The sequence below is a fragment of the Molossus molossus genome, unplaced genomic scaffold (assembly GCF_014108415.1).
Source record: "Molossus molossus isolate mMolMol1 unplaced genomic scaffold, mMolMol1.p scaffold_m16_p_1, whole genome shotgun sequence".
NCBI classification, from domain to species: Eukaryota; Metazoa; Chordata; class Mammalia; order Chiroptera; family Molossidae; genus Molossus; species Molossus molossus.
In genome coordinates this window covers 110,512,313-110,527,131 of record NW_023425344.1, presented here as the reverse complement: position 1 = coordinate 110,527,131, position 14,819 = coordinate 110,512,313, and the positions used below count along the sequence as shown (strand labels likewise).

The 14,819-nt window shown below is 36.2% G+C and overlaps 1 protein-coding gene across 1 annotated transcript in view; it reads left to right on the top strand.

The window, feature by feature from the left end:
- The window catches only part of MRC1 (mannose receptor C-type 1), a 92,403-nt gene extending 78,848 nt beyond the window's left edge, over positions 1 to 13,555 (top strand). The window contains exons 25-30 of the mRNA XM_036277665.1: positions 149 to 314; positions 1,403 to 1,552; positions 9,287 to 9,400; positions 10,203 to 10,367; positions 11,643 to 11,684; positions 12,623 to 13,555. Of these exons, the coding sequence (XP_036133558.1) occupies positions 149 to 314; positions 1,403 to 1,552; positions 9,287 to 9,400; positions 10,203 to 10,367; positions 11,643 to 11,684; positions 12,623 to 12,876 (891 nt within the window). The 3' untranslated portion in view covers positions 12,877 to 13,555. The remainder of the gene's footprint in view (positions 1 to 148; positions 315 to 1,402; positions 1,553 to 9,286; positions 9,401 to 10,202; positions 10,368 to 11,642; positions 11,685 to 12,622) is intronic.
- The last annotated feature ends 1,264 nt before the right edge of the window (positions 13,556 to 14,819 follow it).

Below are 14,819 nucleotides of genomic sequence, written 5' to 3'. Positions count from 1 at the left end.
CATGTAGTTGTTTAAAATTCCTCAATGTCAAAGTTTCTTTGTCAAATCATGGTTTTAAATATACTTTTAACTCCTCACTTGGTTCTTCGGGTATTTTCTAAAGGAAGCAAAACTCCATGTTAGTGGTTGTTTTTTTTCTTTCTTGCAGACCAATTCTGAATACGTTTGGACTGATAAATGGAGGGTGAGATACACTAATTGGGCTTCTGATGAGCCCAAACTGAAATCAGCATGTGTTTATCTGGATGTTGATGGCTACTGGAAGACAGCACATTGCAATGAGAGTTTTTACTGTCTCTGCAAAAAATCAGATGGTAATGGAATATCCAAAAACGGTCTAAGGATTGTCAATTTTCTTAATAAGCTGATACATAACTGTTGATATTATTAAACTATTAACATGTCTTGGGAGCTTAAGATAAGACATATTTCTTTACCTAAGGAAAGACTGACTTGTTAGTAAGCAAATATACAGAGATCAAAATGATGGAGATAGAAATTTTTCTTCATTGCAAGAGAGTTTATTTGCTCTTTATAAATTTCTGAATTTTGATTATTGAGATTATTCTCTGAATCTATGTCACATTCCCTAGGGAATTATGATTCCTTTGATGTTGATAGCATAATTACATCAAAATACTTTTATCAGAATGCATGTAGATTCATCAGTCAGTGATATTATGCTGATAGTGTCCTAGAATGCAGTCTTAGAATTGAACAGTGATAAAGCCCTATAGTTCTAACTATAGCATTTAGTTATATCACAGATGTCAGTTATAGCTAAGAAGGGTTTATATGGATTAGACACCCTCCCCCAAATTAAAAAAATGTCTTGAAAGGAGGCTGTCTTGCAAATTTTGGGGGAGGTGCCGGTTTTTTGGAACTTAACTTCTTTATGGGTATCTATAGATCTACATTCTTTTTTTTTTTTTTCTATATTGATTTTAGAGAGAGAGGAAGGGAGAGGGAGGGAGAGACAGAAACATTGATGAGAGAGAACACTGATTGGCCACCCCCAGCATGCCCCCCATTGGGGACCTGGCCCATAACCTGGACATGGGCCCTGACCGGGAATCGAACCGGCGACTTCCTGGTGCATGGGTGGACGCTCAACCACTGAGCCACACCAGCCAGGCAGATCTGCATTCTTAATTTTGAGTGTGATTGATTGCCACAGTACCTTAATACATCTATTAAAATATGTTTCAAATGAAAAAAAGAAAAAAAGAAGTGTAAAGAAACCCCAATAATAAAAACGGCAGATTCAAATGATTAACACTAGAACTTTAAAAAAAATGACAGGTGATGAAAATGTTCACAGTCGCTAATATATTATTCTACATACTACAGAAACTTTAGGTTTTACTTTATTTTAAACGTCTTTTTATCTTTTTATTAACAGAAATCCCTGCCACTGAACCTCCACAACTGCCTGGCAGATGCCCCGAGTCAGACCACACGGCGTGGATCCCTTTCCATGGTCACTGCTACTATATCGAGTCTTCATATACAAGGCACTGGGGCCAAGCATCTCTGGAATGTCTTCGAATGGGTAAGTGCCACATTTACTGTGAGAAAATCGCAGTCATCTCTTCTGGATTTCCATGATCTGAATAACACTATACATTAAAAACGTTCATCTTTCTCAATGATTTATATTGTCACAGAATGGTCCACATCATGACCCCCAAATATAATTTCTAATATCGTAGCCTCAAAACTCTTAAAGAATTCGGTCAAAAACGATCATTTGCAGAACAAATCTTTCTTACTTTTGGCCCTAATATACTAAATTGTGAGGAGTCTCATTCTCAGTTATTCAGAGTATTGTGTTTACATCTTATCACCAAAAAGCTCAGGTTTCACAAGTGCCCAGGAGCCATTTTGCTATAGCACTGACAGAAAAGTATTTATATCTGGATATCTTATTTGTGAAGTAAAATAAAAGAAACTTCAGATGGATATGACATAAATGGATAATCCCCCCAAATTAAAAATGTCAAATAAAATTAATGTTTTATAATTCACTCAATTAAATTTCATTGAATATTTTACTGATTTTTCTTTACTAAAGTTTGATTATGCCCTAAATAAGTATTCTTTATTCAATAGTGGTCTGCAAGAGTTGGATCATTTCTTTCAGTCCCATTCAAAAGTTAACCTTGAATTTTGAATTTTTACTTTTGTGTGTATATTTCTTCAGCTTTATTGAGGTAAAATTAACATGAAGTTATAATACATGTAAAGTATACAACATGATCATTTGTCACACACATTGTGAGAAGACTCAAGTTAATACATCATCACCTCACATACTTACCTCTTTTTCTTTTTTGGTGAGAACACTTACATTCTACTCTCTTAGCAAATTTCGATGATATGATACAGTGTTCTCAACTCTGGTCACCATGTTATACTTTAGATCCTCAGACCTTATTCATCTTAAAATGGAAAGTTTGTACCCTTTCACCAGGCTCTCCCTATTCTTCACCATCAACCCCTGCCAATCGCCATTCTACTTTCTGTTTCTGTGAGTTTGACTATTTTTTTTTTAACAGTTCTACATATGAAGCTGATATCATACAGTATTTGTCTATCTCTGTAGGGCTTATTTCACTTAGCATAATGCCTTTCTGATTAATCAAAATGGTTACAAATGGCAGGATTCCTGTTTGTTTAAAAAGAGTAATATTTCACTATATATATAATTTACACACACACACACACACACACACACACAGCCATTGATTGTTCAGTAGCATGTTTAATCTCCATATATGTGTGAATTTTATTTTCTCCTTGTAATTGAATTTTGGTTTTGTAACATTGTGGTCAGAAAAGATGTTTGATATGATTTCAATATTAAATTTATCGAGACTTTTTTTTTTTTTGTGGCCTAACATATGGTCTATCTTGAGAATGTTCCATATGTGCTTGAGAAGAATGTGTATTCTTCATCTGTTGTGTGAAATGTTTGTATCTATCTGTTAGGTCCATCTGGTCTAATTGTAGTTTAAGTCTACTGTTTCCTTATTGATATTTTTGTCTGAATGAATTATCTATTGTTGAAAGCCGGTATTGAAGTCTTCTACTGTTGTTGTTTTGATGTCTGTTTATCCCTTCATATCTAAAATTTGTTTTATATATTAAGGTGCTTTGAAGTTGGGTATATATATATATATATATAATATATATATATATATATATATATATATTTACAATAGTTACATACTTCAGTAAATTGACCCCTTTACTATTATATAATGACTTTCTTTGTCTCTGATTATAGCTTTTGGTAAAGTCTTTTTCGTCTGATACATGTATCAAACCCACTTTCTTTTGTTTTCTATTTACATGGAATAATTATTTTCATTCTGTCACTTTGAGCATGGGGGTATTCAAAAAGCTGAAATGAATTACTTGTAGACAACATATAGTTAGATCTTTTTTCTTTTAATTTATTCACTCACCCTGTGTCTTTTGATGGGAGTATTTAGTTTATTTTTATTTGCAGTAATTATTGATAGGTATGGACTTACTACTACCATTTTGCTCATTGTTTCCTGGATGTTTTGTAGTTTCTTTTTTCTTTCTTCCTCTATGGTTCACTTCCTTTACGATTTGATAATTTTCTGTAGCAGTATGCTCAGATGTCTTTTTTTTTATGTTTTGTGTATCTATTCTAGGTTTTGCTTTGTGGTTACTATAAGGCTTATAGTTATAACAGTCTATTTAAAGCTGCTTATAACTTAACTATGAATGCATACAAAAGCTTTACATTTTATAACACCCCACATTTTATACTTTTGCTGTCACAAATTACATTTTTATATTGTGTATCCATTCACAAATTACTGTATTTATTATGATTTTTAGTACTTTAGTCTTTTTTTTTTTGATCCTCACCCGAGAATATTTTTTCATTTTTTGTTTGGATAGAGTGGGAGGGAGAGAGAGGAAGAGAGAGAGAGAGAGAAACATCGACATGAAAGGGACACATCGAGTGGTTGCCACTCGCACGACCCAACCAGCAGGCCTGGGGACAAACTGCAACAGAGGTACATGCCCTTAGCGGAAACCAAACCCGGGTCTCTCTGGACCACAGGCCGACGCTCTAACCACTGAGCCAAACCAGCCAGGACAGTACTTTAGTCTTTTAACCTTTATACTAGAGTTATAAGTGATTTACATACCACCGTTACAATATCAGAGTATTCTGAATTTTACTATATATTTACCTATGTCAGTGAGTTTTATATTTTCAAAAGTTTTTGCATTACTAATTAGTGTTATTTTGTTTCAGCCTAATGAACTCCCTTAACAGTTCTTAATAAAGCTTGTTTATTGTTGATTAACTCTTTCAGCTTTTGTTTGTCTGGAAAACTCTCATTTAATTCTGAGGGAAAACTTTGCAGGGTAGAGTATTCTTGGTTGCCATTTTTTCTTTAAGCATTTAAAATATATTATCCCAATTCCCTTCTAGCATGCAAAGTTTCTGCTGAAAACCCCACTTACAGTCTAAGGGGGGTTTCCTTGTATGTAACCAGTAGCATTTATCTTGCAGTTTTTGAGAATGTCTCTTTGTCTTTAACTTTTGACAATTTAATTATAATACGTTTTGATATGGATCTCTTTAAATTCATTGTATTTGGTACTCTGTAGGCTTCCTGGATCTGATTTTTTTTTTTTTTCTTTCTCTAGGATGGGAAAGCTTTCAGCCATTATTTCTCTGAATAAGCTTTTCGCCCCATTATTTTTCTCTCCCCCCTCTGGGACTTCTATGATGCATATATGGTTCACTTACTGTTGTCTTACAAGTCCCTTAAGATAGCTTCATTCTTTTTTTCTTTTTGCTCCCCCTAATGTATTTGACTGCTCTTTCTTTGAGTTTACGGTTCCTTTTTTTCCAATTTATCTAATTAACCATTGAACCCTTTTTATTGATTGTATTCTTTAGCTCTATGATTTATTCTCTATCAGGTAAATCACTTATCTCTGTTATGTTAACATCACTTGGAGATTTATCTTGTTCTTTTTAGATGATATTCTCTTTCTGCACATTAGATAAAACAGATACCTTTTTCAGTCTTGAAAGACTGGTCTTGTTTAGAAGATGAACCTCATCAATCAACCCAGCCCAAGCTCCTGTTTGTCTCTACTTTGTGACTGTTCAAGTTACCATCTTTGTTTCAAATGGCTCCTAGTATTTGAGGGTGTGCCAAGACCTGACTGTGTCCCAAAAGGGAGGATCACAGTCAACACGTAAATGCAGGCTGATTAGAAGCTGAACCCTCAGGCAGCAGCTGAAAAAGTATGTAGTTAAGCCAGGTACCTGTACAGGCTCTTTCTAGAGAGATGTTGATGACCTGGTTTTATTGTTGCAGCAGGCCAGAGGGGAAAAGTGGCAGAAGTGTCCATAAGCTCCTTCGTGCTCCATGAAAGACCACAGCCAGCCTAGATGCATGCAAATGAGCAGTCAGCCTCTGATGGCAGGTTGTCAAGTATGCAGTCAGTCCTCTTTCGGGAAAGACTGGGAGATGGGCTCCCCCCCCCCCCCCCTCCGCTTGCTCGCTTTTAGCTAAACCCTGGGGGAATAGCAACAATGAGTCCTTCCTTGTTTGTTTTCTATAGTCTCATGGGTTTTGTGGATGCGTATACCATTGACTTTAGATCTAGGTGTTTTTTGGGCATATCTCTCAGAAGGGAGCCTTAAAAGTTGGGGTGCTAGATATGTGGTCTAAATTCTCACTACATTCCAAGGAGAAGCTGGAAGTTGGGGGTTCCCTCCTGATTGTATAGCACTGTGCTGGGGTAGGGTTTATGGAGCAAGTGTGACTTAATCTTGACTCATTTAGATGTGGGTGTTTTCTCTGTCACCTAATGTAAAGGAATCACTCAGCTAGTTTCTGGATTTCTGTGAGGGAATTGTTCTGTGTTCATCTGGTGTGTCCATTGAAGGAGAAAAGTCCAGGAGCCTATGTTCCCATCTACGTCTCTCCCTACGAATTTTGACTTTAGATTCTGAGCCAGATGTTAGTTTGCTTCATTGCATATTGGGACTTTATTGCTATGTGCATATCTGTCTGTAATTGTCACATCTTCTTGATGAACTAAAACTTTAATTATTATAAAATGTACTTATTTGTCTCTAGTAACAAGTTTTGTTTAGAAGTCTATCTTGTGTAATACTGGTATAGCTACTCCAGCTCTTTTTCAGTTACTATTTGCATGGTATATCTTTTCTATGCTCTTACTTTCAACCTACTTATGTGTTTGAATCTTAATTTTGTGTTTTGTAGACAAATTTATTTTTACCTTTTAATTTATTCTGCCAATCTCTGTCTTTTGATTGGAGTACTTAAACCACTTACATTTAATGTAACTACTGATAAGGTAGGATTTATATCTGCCATTTTGCCATTTGTTTTCTCTACGTCTTTCATTTTTTGGGTGAAATAAGAAGGCTTATTTCATTTATGCCTTCTTTTATATTAAATGTATAATTTCTAGAGTACCATTTTAATTTTACTGTGTTTTGTTTAGTTACTTTCTTAGTGGTTGCCCCGGGGATGACAATTAACATCTTATTAATATGCAACAATCTAGTTCAGATTAATATCAATTTAATTTAATGACTGAACAAAACTTATGTTCTTTTATAGCTCTATTCCCCCTGCAATTCTTTGTGATATTATTGTCATACAAATACATTTTTATGCATTGTATGTCCATCAGCACAAATTTATAATCATTGCTTTATGTAGTGTCTTCAGATCAGATAAAATTTTTAAAAGAATTATAATAAAAAAGACAGTTTGAAACTCTGCCTTAGCCTTCACTTCATGCTTGCATAGTGCCTCAAGGTCAGCCAGAGGTGGGAGTTTAGGGACTTCTCAGATCTTTCATGAGAATGCGAATAGTCCTGGTATGTCCACATCTCAGCGCGTGTCTGTGGCCTTCTCGATCCCCAGGAATAGGTTAGTGACTTTTAACACTCCCTATATACATTTTATTCCTGAGTTTTTCCTTTTAAGTTTTTCTGGTTAGCTTGTTGTTTCCCTCAATTGTTATCACTGCCTCAGGCAGCTGCGATTTACACAGTTGCCTCTGATGGTCCTTGAGGAACACCCCGGGGAAAGGCTGTTTACACTGGCCTGAGCTCTGGGTAAGGGCAAATAAGCCAAATTTTGCAAGAGAGGTTTTCCAGAGAACTGTCAGAGACATCAAATAATGGAAAGTTTTTGAGAATGGGACTTTGGGAGAACTCCAACACCATTCTGACATTTCCAATGTCTTCTAGGCTGCTGGTTTTCACTTTGGTTTGGGGACTATTTTTTTTTTTTTTTAATATGTTTTTTATTGATTTTTTAGAGAGAGGAAGGGCGAGAGAGATAGAAACATCCATGTGAGAGAGAAACATCGATGGGCTGCCTCCTACACGCCACCCACTGGGGATCAACCTACAACCCAGGCATGTGCCCAGACTGAAAATCGACCCCAGACCTCTCAGTCCGTGGGACAATGCTCGGTGCACTGACACACACTGGCCAGGCGGGACTGTTGGTTTTTAAGACAGCCAAAAGCCAGGGACAAGACAATGAGATGAGGATGAGTTATAACACCGTGAAGCTCACGGTTCTTACCAAAATTCAATCTTCCTTTTGAATAAATGTGTCCCGAATGGTTACAAACCATTGGTTAATTTTCACAGTTCTTAAAAAAAGTTGACCTTGACAAATTTGCTGGTGGTCTTATTGCTTTTATGGAGTAGAGGATTCTCAGGGGTCCTTACTCTGACATTTCTTATGATATGTCGTCTGAATTCTGCTTTGAATTTTTCTAAATTAAAATATGTTTTTCTTTATGTTTAAAATTTTTCAAAAAGTTTGCAATGAATATGAAGAAATTTTGTTTTAGGTGACTATGTTTTTCTGTAAATAATGTGTATGGTTCTCATTTATTGAAATGTGTCACAAATATTTTGAAATGGCTATTGTCTACGAAATATCTTTACTAATGGACTATGTAATCAAAACAATCATCACGAGGATCATCCAGGATTCAGTAACATGCGATGCAGGCATATGGTTAAATGGAGGTCCTCAAGATTCAGAACGCCTGGATCATGCCATGAATTTGGCCTCTACTCTCATTAAAGTCTTGGCAAATTATTTACCTTCTGTATTTTGTATTTTATTTAACTATAAAATGGGGTACCAATAGTACCCATTTAATAAGGTTGTTGTAAAATTTTAGTGAGATCATGCTTATAAAGCCCAAAGCAAAATGTCTGGCATGAAGTACTTAAATATATTAGTTGTTATTATTGAAAAGCTATAACCATTTACTATAAAATGTAACGCTGACTCTGAATCAGAGCTAACCTAATGTGTGCTGTCAATGCCGTAGTCATTGAATCAGTCCTATACATAACAGCTGGGTTAATACTCCTGTAGTGCATCACATGATTCTGTTGCCTGAAAGAACTGAGTGTTCTTTCTCAGCACATTGCCCTAAATACCAATTTCCTGCCATCTGCCGTGAAGCCTAACCCAAGTCTTTTTTCACCCATTTACCATATTAATCCATCCAAACTGTACTATCTATTAACACTACTAAGTCCTCCCAGTAGACTGACTGACCTATCATCTAGCTATATCATATCATATCATATCATATCATATCATATCATATCATATCATATCATAACATATCACCATAAACCAATATGGAGGACTCCATGTATCTGTGAGCCATCCCCATTCCTGAAGAAGCTCTATGCTTCCTTCTTTCCTTGTCTTTCCTTTAATTCTTCCTCTTTGTGGAATTATTTTCTGTTTTTTGTACTTAAAATCCAGTGCTCCTTCATATCTTAAATTCTGTTTCCTCCGTGCTCCCTTGTAGTTGGATCATCTAAAACAAATCCTCTCCCAGTTTGACATGTCAATGGCATATTGTACTAATTTTACCTTCTTTTACATTCATTTAAACTCTCAACTCATAGCTACCTACATTATCATAACCCTCTTAAGACATTCTCTGTACATCATCTTTTCATATCCTGCAGCAACTTGTTCAGTGTGTGTACGCAAGTGATGCTTAAAAATGTGTTTTCAGAACAGAAGCTGAGATGCTGAAAAGACAAATGTCCACGCTTTAAAATCTTCCACTTAAGTGGACATGTTATAATGATTTATATTGGTCTTAATATAAATACTGTCATTACAAAAATATTTTCAGCTACTTAAATGGACTTCCATCATATGTGTTCTTTTACATTTTGCAGGTTCCTCTTTGGTTTCCATTGAAAGTGCTGCTGAATCCAGTTTTCTGTCATACCGAGTTGAGCCACTTCAAAGCAAAACCAATTTTTGGATAGGATTGTATAGAAATATTGAAGGTAATTTTTGCACGATGATTATTTTATCACAAATATTTCAAACCGTTGTATGTTAAACAAGGTTTCCGTTCCAGAAAGTCTTGCCTTAAATAATGGTTAATTTGTGAAGAGTTTGAAAATACAAACATATTTTCATTTGAGATAAGAACTGACATTTTATTTTATTATTATTATTTTTTTAATCCTCACCCATGGATATTTTTTTGTTTATCATCAGATAGAGTGGGAGGAAGAGAGAGGGGGAGAGAAAGGGAGAGAGAGAGTGAAACATCAATGTGAGAGAGATACACCGACTGGTTGCGTCCGCACGACCCGACCAGGGCTGGGGACGAACTGCAACCGAGGTACATGCCCTTGAGTGGAATCAAACCCAAGACTCATTAGTCTGCTGGCTGATGCTCTAACCTCTGAGCCAAACCGGCCAGGGCAAAAACTGAAATTTTAAATGACCTATGTATTATGCTATCCTGAATGTCACTAATACCTTCTGTAGCTAAGTTAGTTTATGAAGCTTTAAAAATATTTTCTGTCTTTTGCCAGAAAAAAACAAAACAAAAAACGGAGGGAAGGATAAGTATACATATCTGTATTAATTAGGAATACATTTTCAACTAAGCTATGGAAGAAACATTTTTCTCAGTTTCCTTCCCTGTAATAATTAGTCATCATAATCTTGCCTATTAAAAGGCTGACTATAAACAGCTATTGATGGTGTTATAAAATAATCTGCTTAGAAGTTTTACATGGCTAAGTTGAACTTACTTTTTAACTTGCATGTTTCTTGGCTGTCTGTGGTAAACAGGGAAGTGGCTATGGATCAACGACAACCCCGTCTCCTTTGTCAACTGGAACACAGGAGAACCCTCTGGTGAACGAAATGACTGTGTAGCTTTAGTTGCATCTTCTGGATTTTGGAGTAATATTCACTGTTCTTCCTACAAAGGATTTATTTGTAAAAGACCAAAAAGTAAGAATTTGCCCTATGGTACATATGGTCACAGGCCACCCTTGCTTTCTAATACTCAGATGTCCGGTGTGGGATTATCCTGTGATGCCAGTTTCCTGGCAAACTCTCTCCCACCTCCCGAGCAAGTGAAAACTCCAGTCCACCCTGGTGCTCAGCCGCTGTCTGCAGCTCTGAGTGAGCAAAAACCACTCCCTGCCTGCTTGGCTGACATAATGAATTTGATTTATCAACCCATTTGTAATGGGATATGATTTGTGAAATTGCAAGCAGTTCGGAGAGCCAGCCTAGAAAGCGTCATGGCGTGGGAAGAAAAAGGGTGAAACCGTCTCCTTGGCAAACCAGAAGGGGCAAGGTTCTGGGAGGGAATCAGAATTTCTAACAGATCGTGTAAGACTAAATCATGTCAGATTTAAGGAAAAAATCTAGTAGGACCAATTAAGCCTCCTACTGAGACTGAGTGGCAGACCATGGGAGGACAGGAATTAATAATAGTGTTATTTACTCATGGTGTGGTACTATCTGGACTTTAATAATGTTTTTGTGCCATTCCTCTACACATAATATCCTTTCTAACAGATAACATTGTTAATTGCATAATAGATTTAAGTAAATGAATTAGATAAATTAATACTCCATCCCCTGAGATTTTATTATTTTAGAATTTTGTATTTCTTCAGTCTTTTAAAACTCTCTTCTAAGAGACTATACACCTGTAGGTGCAATGTTGGGGCCTTATTTCACTTCCATTCAAATGCCTGTAATATCTAAGGATTCCATGGGCCAGTTTCAAGATTACTAGCCTAGAATACATTATTTATGGGTAGATTGGGTAGATTTTTGAGGGTAGATTTTTGAATATCTGTGCCCCAAATGCAAATTGGAGGACTGTCCAGGGATGGGCAAAAATAGGTTTACAGTTGTGATTATGTGAAAGTTTATTCTTGTAATATTATTTGTTAATTGTTGCATTCTTTATTTGTATCAGAGCTATAAAGCTACTTTTGTCCGTGCCTGTATTTTCAGATCTTTCAATATATTCAGACTCACCATATAGCTGTAGGATACTGTTATAGAATATATATAGATAGATCTAGATAGATCTATTTGTATATCTGAATATCAGATCTATCTAATATATATATTTGTATATATATATACACACATCATAATCCAAACATGGAGGATTTTATGTATCTGTGAACCAAATAATATTATCTATATGCAATTATTATGGATTTTTATAAGTATTTAACAAATTTCTTATTTTACAAACAGTTGTTGATGCTGAGCCTACCCGAACAGCAATGACAGAAAAAGGTAAGACCATTATGAAATTTCAAGTTTCTTATTAGTAACGTATCGATATCATTTGTTTAAAAGCCCATGATAGCCCCTTCCGACACCCCCTGCACTCTCAGTAGAACTGCTCGAGCGACACGAGCCTTTGTCCTTATGTCCTCGGCCTCCCTTGACTGCTGCTCTGGAAAAGCAGGCTTTGGAGTCGGTGGTGGTTCTACCACTGATGTTTTTAAAGACACTGATTTCTCTGTTACGAAGAGTTGCCTTAGAAGAACCCATAGAAGAAATTTCTCTCAGTAATCCCTATGGTTTTCTTTTTTCTTTTCTTTTCTTTTCTTTTCTTTTCTTTTCTTTTCTTTTCTTTTCTTTTCTTTTCTTTTCTTTTCTTTTCTTTTTTAAGCAATGGCTTTAATTTTTATTTTATACATAACTTGAATTAGGTAGCATCTTATTTCACTCAGTTGGCTTGTCGCTAGAAACTCAGTGCAATTTACGGCTTGTTGTAGCCCTGTTATTAACCTCATGAGTGTTATTTGTGAACTAATTACATTCATGAGCTCAAATTTCTACTACTCTCATTTTATTTTCCCCCTAATATTTTCATTTGCTTTTTATTGTCATCATCATTATTATAACTATTCTATGTATCTTCATATAATGTATTTGTAAGCAGCCTTAAATTATTTTGAAACAGGCATAAGTACTTTAAAACATTGATTATTTATGTCGCAGCATGCTACACAGATAAATGAAATATTCTTGCAACTGAGTTATAAACTCAGCATCTAAAATAATCCTCTATTCTGTTTTCATGTCCTGCGTTTCTGTTTGACAAATACCAGTGGAAACAATATTTATGCATTTTAGTTTTTCAAGCAAGGAACTCATATTGTTCTCTAGAGCATTCTCCCCTCTGCCTCCCTCCACCTTTTCCTAACGGTTTTATTTCTTTCCAGCCGACCCAAGGAAGATGGAGCCTTCCAAGCCGTCTTCCCGAGTGGCAGGAGTCGTCGTGGTCGTGATCCTGTTGATTGCACTGGGTGTTGGCCTCGCCGCGTATTTGTTTTATAAGAAGAGGCGCGTGCACTTGCCACCTCAGGAGAACACTTTTGAAAACACCCTCTATTTTAACAGTAGATCAAGTGCAGGGACCGGTGATACAAAAGATCTCGTGGGTAACATTGAACAGAATGAACATGCAGTCATCTAGAAACACCATGTGATTTAGATATATTTGAATTTCGTAGGCTTGTAACTGAAATGTTAAGGTCTTTAATTCAATCTGATTATTTTGTTTAAAATTAGGACTGTGTTGCACTGGTCTGTCCTTTTTCTTTGCCTGATTGCAGAAATAATTACTCATTTTCTAACCTAGCAAGATATTTTCATCAAAGAGAGATACTATTGACTACCGCTCTGAAAAAGATCTTAGGTGAATACATAGCACAATAATGCTAATATTTAAGCATCATTGGTGTGTAGCTATTGTCAACTGCATGCAGATTATAAGAATTCCAGGTACAACCGACTAAGCTTCTTGAAATAGTTTAAGGAGCCCCTAAAGAAATGTTACCTATGGAATAATAATTCAGTAATTAGAAGACCATTTTAAAAATTAAGTACAATAACCCCAGATGGCATAAAAATTTAGTCACTTTTTTTTTCAACCAATCTTAATTTTCACTGAAATTACCTAGAATTATATTTGTACATATGCAGAAAGAATAAGACAGCTGAGAATGTTGTTTTCTCCAAGCAGGGTTTTGAGGCTGAATAGTGTAAAGGTGTTCTTTGTCCTGTTATATGTATATCAGGAATGCAAAGATGTGAAGTAAAAATGTAAATTTGCATAACTGGATGTACTTAGATAATGTGAAATAAACATCAAAGACAAGGTCTATTTTTAAAGATTTGTATTTTGGTAAGTGTAAATGTTTTTAAACGAGATTTATTTACCCGTCTACTTTCTATTTAAGTTTACTCTTAAAATAAACAATCATATTAGTAGAGGAATTCTTTAAATTAAACTCTTAATCTCTTTGGGACAGATAGGTTGCTAAAACACTGAGTGTAAAATGAACTTTGCCGTAATGACTTGCACACTTCCCCCAGATCTGCCCTTAGAACATTGACCCAGCTCAGAATTCAACACTCAAAAGCGCTGATATTGAAAATTAGAGCTCTAAATCTTTTATTCTCACTTTAACAAATTACTTTTGCTTAAGACGTTGCCTGATTTAAAGTCTCATGTACTTTGGTGAAATATACTGGAGGTTTCATATCTCACACATGTGCCTCGCTGCAGCTCGTCCTTGCCTTCTTTCCCAAGGGGCTGCTTTATCTGTCTGCCTGTCTGTCTGTCTACCTATCACCTGTATCATCTATCTACCGATCAATTTATTTTAAAGAATTGGCTCGTGCTATTGTGGGGACTTGGTGAATCCAAAATGCACAGGAGAGGCCAGTAGGCTGAAGACTCAGAGCAGAGCTGCCGCTGGAACCCGAAAGCTGCTGCGGGCCCTGGTTCTGTTCCGGCCTTCAGCTGGTTCGAGGAGGCCCCCACCCTCTGCAGGGCGATCTGCTTTCCTCAGGGCCGCTGATCTAAATGTTACTCTCATCCCAGAAAAGACCACCTTCAGAAAACCATCGAGAATAATGCTTGACCAAATATCCGGGCACTATGGCTCAATCAAGTTTACATATGAAATTAAGTATCACATGCCTTTATATAGCAATGGTTTTGGTGTTATTATTATTATTATTTTAATACTTATTGTTGAAAGTATTACAGATGTCCCTCCTCCTCCCCCCACTGACCCCCTCCTCCTCCCTGCTTTCACCCCCTCCTGCTTTTTCCACACTTACTGTTGTCTGTGTCCATTGGTTGTGTATATATGCATAGAAGTTCTTTGGTTTATCTTTTTTTACCCTTCCACCCTCCTTCCCTCTGAGGTTTGTCAGTCTGATCCCTACTGCTATGTCTCTGGATCTATTTTGATCATCAGTTTATTTTGCTCATTATGTTCCATAAATAAGTGAGATCAAGTGGTACTTCTCTTTCTCTGACTGGCTTATTTCGCTCAGCATAATACTCTCCAGGTCCCTCTGTGTCATCTCAAAGGGTAAGAGATCTTTCTTTTTTTACAGCTGCAT